Below are 9,449 nucleotides of genomic sequence, written 5' to 3'. Positions count from 1 at the left end.
GGATAATTAAAATAATTTTTGGTGTTGACAAAGTTATGATGCTTACCTTTTGTGAGCTCGAATGCTCCCGTTCTCTTTTCTTAAAATCAAATCTTGTGAATTTTGATGCCTTGATGTTATAAATTGTTTAATTGCTAATTCGCTATAGCATTTTGGTTCTGCTCTCGAGTAATTGTCTGAGAAACTGTATTCTCTTGGCTCTGAGTTTCTGATGATGTAAAAGGCACTATTTTTAGTAGAAATTGTACAATTATTTCGTTATATTTCTTTAAAGGAACTATTTAGGGTCATCTTTTTTGTGAAGCTGCAAGTTGGGTGTGTGCATTTTGCTTTCTCTCTTCTTTAGTGGAATATAAACTTTAACATTATCTAATCATTACCTGCAGGAATCTGTGAAATTTTGTGCCTTTAAAGGCAATCCAGGGTCTGGTCCTGAGCTGTCGGGGCTCTATGTCTAAGTGGGAACCTGTCACATTTGAGGAATCTCTTAGCTTTGTTAAGAGAGTTAAGGTGAGAAATTTTATTAATGAAACTTTGAACAATGCTTCCTCGCAAAATGATAATAGTATAAAAAGACATGCAGTGTGACTTGCGAATCTTTTCAGTGTTCATAGACAGGGCGCTATGAGTATGTTTGGTTCATGGCCAAAATATACTCTGCTAATTATCAGTCCTGGTGAAATGTTTGGCCAATGTTTGTATGGTTTCCAGTTTCTTGGAATGCACATGCCCCTTTCGCTACCATGGTACAATTCGTTTTGCTTAAATTGGCCGAATCCAGAGCAAGAAAATTCTTGTAACCAAATTCTTGTAAGGTAGACTTGGGCTCAAACCAACGCTCTATCTTCAGTGTTAGCTGCTTACTTGGATATTGCATTTCTGTCACAACGGCGATATATCCGTAATAGGGGTGCAAAAGCACATGCTTCATGTTCTAAATATTGGGGGGAAAATAACGGTGTGATAGACGTGTTCCAAATAATTGGCAAAAAAAATGGAGTGATACACAGTTCTCGCCTAGACTCTAGATTATTTTTCATTGTCTAGAGTGCATACCAAGAAACTTTCTTGGGTCCTCCTTCTCAATGATTTGGTGTCCTGTGTGCCTTGCAAGTTGTCAGCAATTAATTGAAACTGTTCATGGTTCCCTTTTCTCGAAAGAAAAGGTTGTCAGCAATCATTGATGTACACAGATTGAGTCCATGCTTGCCAGCGAAGCACAATACAAATATGTATTTCTCTCTTTGGATCACCTGCGTTGGAGCTAATTTTTCATTGAGAAAAAAATGATTTAATCAAACAAAATAATGAAATATTTTACTTCATGTATGATGTATTCCTCACTTGTTTTATGACTGCAATATAGTTTCATTATACTGTATCTGTCTGACAACATCAGACTTGATACCTTTCATACAAATATATTATGTGTGTCTTGGGTTTCAACTTTCTGCATTGTTGTAAGTTTGAGTTGATCTATCCATATGATGGGAATCTGATGAGAACAAGTCGTATTCCACTGAGTCACTGGCAGTTGTGGTTTGAAATATTTCTGATTTAAGCTGCAGAATGAAATGCTTAGGTAGATCTTCGTTTTGTTAAGTTAAAATAAATAGGGGATACTAGCACAAATGCCCGTGCGTTGCAACGAAAGAAAAAAAAATTAACGTGTAATTAAATTTGGTGAGAAACAGCTTTTGAACGGTGTTCGTTAAAGAAGCTACTACTCGCTTTAAAGGGAAAAAGGAGGGAGTATCTAAATCTAAATAAGTACATATAATGTGTTCAAAAGTGCCCTTAGCCCAATCCGTATTTAATCTCTCTATGCACTATTTTTCCTTCCATTAAAATCTAGGAGATTTCATCTCTCGTCTTTCCTTGGAATTCAGATTTAACTCCCTCTCACAATGTCCAATTGATCATGACATGCAATTCTTTCTTTTAATATTTTAATTATGCATCTCATAAATCCCATAGCCCCTAATTAGACCAGTACCGGGGCATTCAGAGTTAATTCCTTCTTGTGCATCATATGCATGCATGTCGTGAATCCAGTTTAATTAGTCCACCACCGGACTGAATGTAGAGTTAATTTCTTCTTGTGCATCATATGCACGCATATCATGAATACAGATAAATTTGGCCACAACCGGTGCCCATAGATTTGATTGCTTTCTACGTCCATGCCTTAATCATCTGGTTAATGATTCTCAAATCAGCTTGCTGGTTACTCCTACCTAGCAAGTTAATGATGTATATAAACTGACACGATTTAATGTAAGAAAGCATGGCGGAACTATTTAGTTCTTTTTAGGCAATGGATTTAGCTAAAACTGATTACGTATGTATGTGTGCTGGCCTGGCTGCCTTCAATCCATCGACAGGGCTGCTACCGCTAGCTCGTTAGAAAAAAAGGCCAGGCTAGGCTGCTACTGCTAGCCCAGAAAAAAAAAGGCTGGCCTGCTACCGCTAGATGGACTTCCGGATCGTTGCCTTATTGCTTGCCTCGTTGGTTGAGTCGGTTTCCAATTGGTTTAAACTGGGCAAGTAAGGAGGCAGGATAACGAGCGTACACGAAACCCAAAAAAATCACCTAAACGGGACGAAACAAAGCGAAACCAAACCAAGAATACCTATTCCCTTTAATAGTAGGTATAGATATAGATATAGATATAGATCTGTGGTACTGGTACATATAACTTTTAGCTATAACTAGTTTGTGAAGCATTTCCGTTCCTAAAGTATTTTCCAATTCGCACTACTCCCTCATGTTTGTGAACCATAATAAGTGTGACTAGCCAAAAAAACATTGGTTTTTGTGCATGTATGACCACAAAACTCAAGTTTTTTAAAATTTAACAAACAATTTCTTTATAAGGAGAGTGTATATGAATTCATAAAAAAACATGATTGCTTCGAAGAAACTTGGACATGGGAACGGGTTCAGATAAAGGAATGTTAGTGAAGCTAAATGTCTATGCCATGTTTAACTGTGCATGAACAATTCTTAGTAATGCATGTTATCCATCAGGTCGCTTAGTGTAGCAATCATTTCTTACGGTCACATAACTTCTAAACACTTCACCGTGAAAGAAAAAAGCCTCTATCATATTTTCTTGCACTCTTGTATTTGGCTGAGTTAAGCCGGAGTCAATTGGTATGTTCTTACTACTAGGATTTCTTGATGTTTCTTTGGGTGTGTGGAATATGACATCTGAAATAAACGACGTTAGGGGGTCAAAGTGAGCCTAAATCACTTGGTTGGGTGAGTTGATGCATGACCCCACCACATCGATTCAAGTCCTCACAAACTCGAATGTGGGTTCCTATTTGATATACTATATATGGGCTTCTCTAACATCTTTCCTTACGAAATAAAAACTCTTTGTAAAAAAAACTTCAATTTATTTAAGTCAGGCCTTCAACTTACATTGCATCATGTCTTCTATACAGGCCCGTGACTACTTGTTATACCTGTCACTGCTCAATGTGCTCACCCGGAGTGATCAGATCCCTCTGGAAGCTTACAACGAGGTACCACCACAATCGCGACCCACCCCTTACCCTCATCCAAGAGTAATTTTTAGCCTGTTGGTTCATGATAAATCCAACTAGTCTGATCCATCCTGCTCGAACTGCAGCTTTTACTTCTTTTCCGGGATCACGGAGACCTGCTAGAGGAGCTAGGGAAGTTCAGACCCCTCCCCTCTTTCCCAAGCACTGTGTACAGCCACAACACAATCTGGATGTTCATATTCCTTATGCCCTTTCTGCTCCTGAGCCTTCTCCTCGCGTTTGAGAAGCCGTTGGATAGCTTCCTTCTCCGATAACCCGTCGCGAGCTAAAGATCAGCACTACGATGAAAATGACCGGACACGGAATGCGTGCATGGACTGCTGTCTTGTGATATCCCCTCAGAGCCCATTGCCTTATTGGTGCTTTTGTGATCATGTTCATCCTTTTGTGATCCGCCCGCATACCGGTGCGCGGATAGTATCTCTGAATCTCTCGGAAGGACAGACTAAATCGATTGTTTTGGCTTGTTCAAGACAAACTTCAGTGTACAATTGACAAACTAAATGAAAGAGTTTAGTTTTACATGCAATATTTTGCAAAGTGAAACTAGTTGTAGTACATGAGTAACAGCGAAATTGTGTAACATAATAGGAAATGTTACACATGCGACTGATTTCCTGTTCACCTGATGGTAACGGCGCAGGATGGCAAATGTTTAGTTCATATCATTTTCTGCTATATCATGGTCACCCATGGTCAGTTTGAGACCATCCAGGCAGGTGCTTTGGTCTGCATACTGCTGTTCCTGCTGTGTTTCAGGCGCAGCAAGCAGCACAGCTCCTCATCGGCATGGCCCTGAAAGAAGTTTGTTGCATATTTCTTTCTCGCTGCGAACAGCCATCGGTTATTGTAGAAGATTGGTAAGAAAGGCGACATAAAATTCCTGTCGATACACACCATGGCGTTGATGCCTTGGAGTTTTCCTGCATCGGCATGTAGATGGTGTGCACCTGGAACTGGAAGAAAACCAAGCATTCTCTTCCCCTTCAGTAGTTCTGCAGTTTTGCTGATTCAGGTGAAACCTAGTTTCCGTTGATCAGATGTATGTAATGGATCTCATCATTCAGCGAAAATCTATCTTTTTACTTTGGAAGACAGTTTCTTTTGATTTTTCTCTGATGAAAGAGTGGATATACACTACTCCGTTCTTTTTTGTAGGACGTTTTAGACAGCTGATGTTGAACTATTTTGGGTGCTGTCTGAACTGCCTAAAACGCCTTACATAAGTGAACAGAGGGAGTAGCATTATTTGTCAAACTTTTGATATAAGTAGATCACACACGAAAACCAAGAAGATCTGAATATGCCACAAGTTTACCAAGACCATTTAGAGAGACATCTCAGTACACAGGGAGTCCTAAGCTGATAGTTCTGTATTCTCAAAACAGAAAAATAATTATAGCTTAAAAACTAAATCTGGCAAAAAAGATATATTAATTTCCACAACAAACCTCATCTGGTAAAACTATTATAAAAAAGTGCCACCTGAAATAATGATCAACATATATACATGACATCAATGTGAACAAATGATCACCAAATCAACAGGCCCTACCCCAAAATTGAACACCAACATCCTAACTAAACACACTATACACATCATTCATACTGTCATCTAGGACCAGAGAGCCGCACTGCTGAAAGCAGAGCCTCACTGTTGTAGTCCGACATCCCCGACGACATGCCCTCCTCGCTGCTCGATTTGAGGGCATTCGCATAGAGCCTATATCCGATCTGTGAGGACATCGGTGGCTGGGGCACGTCGCAGACGCACTCGAGCATCTGGACCACCTTCGACATGGACGGCCTCTGGTAGAAATCCTCCTGGATGCACCACAGAGCAACCTTGATCGCGATCTCCAGTCGCTCATCCTTGTCGTTATACCTCAGCTTGGAGTCAAGGATCTCGCGAAGATCGCCCTCCTCCAGCTTCTTGAAAGCAAAGGACGGGAAATGGGCCTTTTCTGAGCCTTCCACGGGATCAAAATTTTTCCTCCCGCTGATTATCTCGAGCAGAACCATGCCATAGCTGTATACGTCGCTCTTCTCTGAGATGGCGTAGTTGGTGATCCACTCGGGCGCGAGATAGCCCCGCGTGCCTCTCATCGTCGTGAAAACATGGCTCTGCTCCCTGCTCATCAACTTGGCAAGGCCAAAGTCAGATACCTTCACAAGGAAGTTGTCATCAAGCAGGAAATTCTCAGGCTTGATGTCGCAATGAATGATCTTCGATTCACAGTCCTGATGGAGGTATGCCAATCCCTTTGCTGCTCCAAGTGCAATGTTAAACCTTGTATCCCAGTCCAGAAGGGGATCACCCTCCTTAGTACGGAAAATCCACCTTTCCAGTGACCCTTTCGCCATGTATTCATATGCAAGAAGCCTGTGTGAATCCTCAGCACAGAAGCCTCGGAGTTTAACTAGATGGATGTGGTGGATGCTGCCAATTATCGTCACCTCGGAGCGGAACTCTTTCCTCCCTTGGCCTATGCCCTCCAGCTTCTTTACAGCAATGCGACTGCCATCTGGGAGTGTTCCCAGATATACAGATCCAAATCCTCCTTGGCCAAGCTTGTTAGAGAAGTTGTTTGTTGCATCCTGGAGCTCCCTGTAAGTGAACCGCACTGGTGCTCCAGATATCGTCTGCAGATATCCATCATCTTCCGATGAACCAGCCTCATCTTGTGAGGACGGAGGATACCTCTTCCTCCTATAAATGAAGAAACCGACATAAATGAGGCCACCAATGACAGCCAAAGTTACGACTATAATGACAACAATAATAATGTTGTGATTTCCATTGTCATTGCCACTCCCAGCTTGCCCTGAGCCACTGCTAGATACCTTGATGAAAGATGAAAAATTAGTTTTACTTGCACCTTTCTGCTGCAAGCTACCAATCTGGTCAAAAATGAAGCAATTGCCTGTTTTTTGGTCGAAGAACACGGCGATGCATGAGCAATTTCCCATGCAAGTATTCTTGCAACCTGTGATGTTTGTCTTAGGCACAGGTGAGGTGAAGCTAGTACCGATATATCCAACTCCACTGTCCAGTTGAGCCAGCTGAAACACCTCTTTTGACTTACAAGGTGATACGAGACCAGGGTCACAGTTTGGATAGGAGCCGCGGCCTGAAGGGCATTGGCATCCTGTCCCACTATTGCAAATAGAGTACGGTTGGCAGTGGGTTGGCGTGTCACACGAGTCCTGTGGGATTGGGATTGGCAGATTAGTCTTGCCATTTGCACTCTGCAGCATATAGAAGGCAATTGACCCATCCTCACCGAGGACAGCAGCTAACGTGGTGTTGGCATCACCCTTCTGCGCTATGATGAGCTGTGATAGAAGAGAACCTGATTTATCATAGAAGGACCAAGAAGTTGAACTGAGGTTCGCAGAGTATATTGCACCATCCTTGTTAACGATCAGCCTACTATCCTGCAGTGCGGACCAGTATGGTTGGAACCCTGCGTACAACATCATGTCCCCAGATTTGATTTGAAGTGTATGTGTCGTGTTCTGTTCGGTGGAATGGCTCACAAGTGTCATACCATCACTGAAGCTCTGGCCAGACAGAAGTGTGTTTGTTGGATAGCTGAAACTCTGCCACAGAGGAGAAGAGCTATCTTCGCCGAGCACTACAAGATTGCCGGAGTCCAGCAGCTGCATAGAGGTGGCTTTGCCAGAGATATTGGCAGTCCAGACACTGGAGCCTGCAGACTGCAGGTAGGCCTTGCCATCCTTGTCAAACTCAAAGCTATCCGAATGCGAAACTGGAGAGTTAGCATTCGCAGTCCAGATGACGGTAGTGGTGCCCAGGTGGACCACTTGAAGAAGGTAGGATGTGCTCTCTGACGCACTGCTGCTGGCAAAACCAAAGCCAAACACCGATCCATTCGAGAGCAGAAATATTCCATTGTTATCAATGTAATCCATTTCTGAGGCACTGAACCCTGGCAGGAGAATGTGTTTCTGAATACTGCCGCTGCATATTATCCAGAGGTTGGGGAACAGAAGCATCCACAGCATAGTGAAGCATAATGAAGAGCCTTGACGTTTGCTCCGTGCATTCATGTGTATGAAAGGTGAGCTCTTCCAGTTGGCAATCTTCGAAAACCATCCAGTCATTAACGTCCTCTGAAATGTTCGCAAGACAATTAGAATCTCAGTTGGTATAGGAAATAGTAGTTTCATATGCAATAGAGCAAAATTAGATATTGAAATGCTGGTGGGCAGTCTCCATATTATAACAGCTGTAGGTGGAAAATTCCACTAACAACTGTACTAGCAAGGTGGAAAATTCCACTAACAACTGTTCTAGCATAGGTGACAAAATGTCTTGTTACAACAACTATAGGGATTGATAACGGTTACGAGCTACGCGTATTTTCGGAGAATCCACATTTGTATGTGCAAAGTAACGCAGCTATTTGATCTTGATACTGAAGCCGTGTTGCCCGGTAACTTTCTGGGAAAAGTGTAAAGCATGATAGCCCCCCTCCCCTTTTGTTCACGGAAAAGGAACCAATCAAACATCGTTTTCATGACTTCCAACATGAATTAGCCAATCGTATTCACACCATAGCCTTTTGCACAAGAAATGAGGTGAACAAACGTTGATGGCACTCGTTTGATTCAGTGTTACAGACTCTGAAAATATGATTTAAGGGACTACTACTACAAGAATAAATCATGATACTGGTAGCAAGAATGGTTGGAAGAGAGCTGGGTGCAGTACCTGAGGTGGGAACGGTTTCTGATCAAGCTACTTGCTGTTGGTTTCTTCAAAGCCTCTACAAACATTTGATAGTTTTGCACACGGTCCTAGACAGGATCCTGCAGCCAAAAACATACAGATAATAATTAGTAACGGGAAAGCACTGAAAATGAACACAGGTTGGAGAAAGGCCGGCGTTTCTCTGAAAATGAACACAAAAAGGGTAAAATATCCATCACTCTCATTTTTCCATTTTTGTATTCGTCTGCTTGAAACAAGTGGTTGTGATTAATCTGGAACAGAGTGAGGCGCGGAGCAGTAAAGAACTGCGCTCCATTAAATCTACACATTTCCATTGCGGCGAGAATTCGAGGCAGCTGACCCATGCCAACGAGGACATCCAAACTACAAACCGGCTGACTTAACCCCTCGTCCCTTTCTTGCTTAATTCGAGCGTATTGACAAAACGTTCGGAGCAGAGCGCAGCCAGACGCCAAATTCGTCGGAACAAGAAAACAGCAACCGGAGCAAGAAGCGGACCAAAATTCACCTCGGCTCAAAATCCGCACGGCGCAGAAACCGGCAAAGCGATGAAAGAAAGAAACCACGGAGCCAACCGAACCAGCAAGAAAGATCCGTACACGGATAGGGGAAGGGGCCAAGGAGGAGGAAGAACTCGGGACGACGCGGACAGCACAAGAAAAGAGGCGGGCGTGGTCACCTCACCTGAAGGAACGGGGGGACGAGGAAGAGACCGGGGGAGGCGAGGACCATGAAAAAGATATGGTGGGTAGACTCGACGACGAAGAGGCGGAGGAGGAGGCGGCGACGGTGGTGGGGGGAGAGTGGTTGGGAGGTGGTAGCAGGCAGGCGCAGCGGGACGAATAACTACGGGGCCGGCGTAGGTTATTAGATCGATGGATGGACGGATGAATGGACGGATAGGTGCAAGTGGGATGCTACTGCTCCGTATTTTAATCCCTCCTTCTTCCTTGTTTATTTCTCTAGCTTGTTACTAGTATTTGTTTAGTGCGTACGGCCACGCTGCCAGCAGCAGCAGATAGATCGGGCGTCCATGAGGATATCATATCACTTTGTTTACCGGATTATATTGTGGGTGATTTGCTAGCGCATTAAATTTTGTGGGTCTTGGAGA

The 9,449-nt window shown here is 43.1% G+C and overlaps 1 protein-coding gene and 1 pseudogene across 2 annotated transcripts; one reads left to right on the top strand and one right to left on the bottom strand.

Annotated features, from left to right (window-relative positions):
* Positions 1–416: 416 nt before the first annotated feature.
* Positions 417–4,752, top strand: LOC123150718 (paired amphipathic helix protein Sin3-like 4; annotated as a pseudogene).
* Positions 4,753–4,993: 241 nt separating this feature from the next.
* On the bottom strand, positions 4,994–9,243 carry LOC123150717 (G-type lectin S-receptor-like serine/threonine-protein kinase SD2-5). 2 transcript variants are annotated; one of them, XM_044570552.1, is made up of 3 exons: positions 9,020–9,243; positions 8,315–8,412; positions 4,994–7,713 (listed from the first exon to the last, which is right to left on the bottom strand). In XM_044570552.1, exon 3 carries the CDS (start codon positions 7,702–7,704, stop codon positions 5,188–5,190), a length of 2,517 nt encoding a protein of 838 aa, XP_044426487.1. In that variant the 5' UTR covers positions 7,705–7,713; positions 8,315–8,412; positions 9,020–9,243; the 3' UTR covers positions 4,994–5,187. The 2 variants fall into 2 exon arrangements, with proteins under 2 accessions (XP_044426487.1, XP_044426488.1); XM_044570553.1 differs by having other exon boundaries at positions 8,844–9,217.
* Positions 9,244–9,449: the final 206 nt, after the last annotated feature.

This window comes from Triticum aestivum, chromosome 7A (assembly GCF_018294505.1).
Source record: "Triticum aestivum cultivar Chinese Spring chromosome 7A, IWGSC CS RefSeq v2.1, whole genome shotgun sequence".
NCBI classification, from domain to species: domain Eukaryota; kingdom Viridiplantae; phylum Streptophyta; class Magnoliopsida; order Poales; family Poaceae; genus Triticum; species Triticum aestivum.
This window is presented reverse-complemented; position numbering and strand designations above follow the sequence as displayed.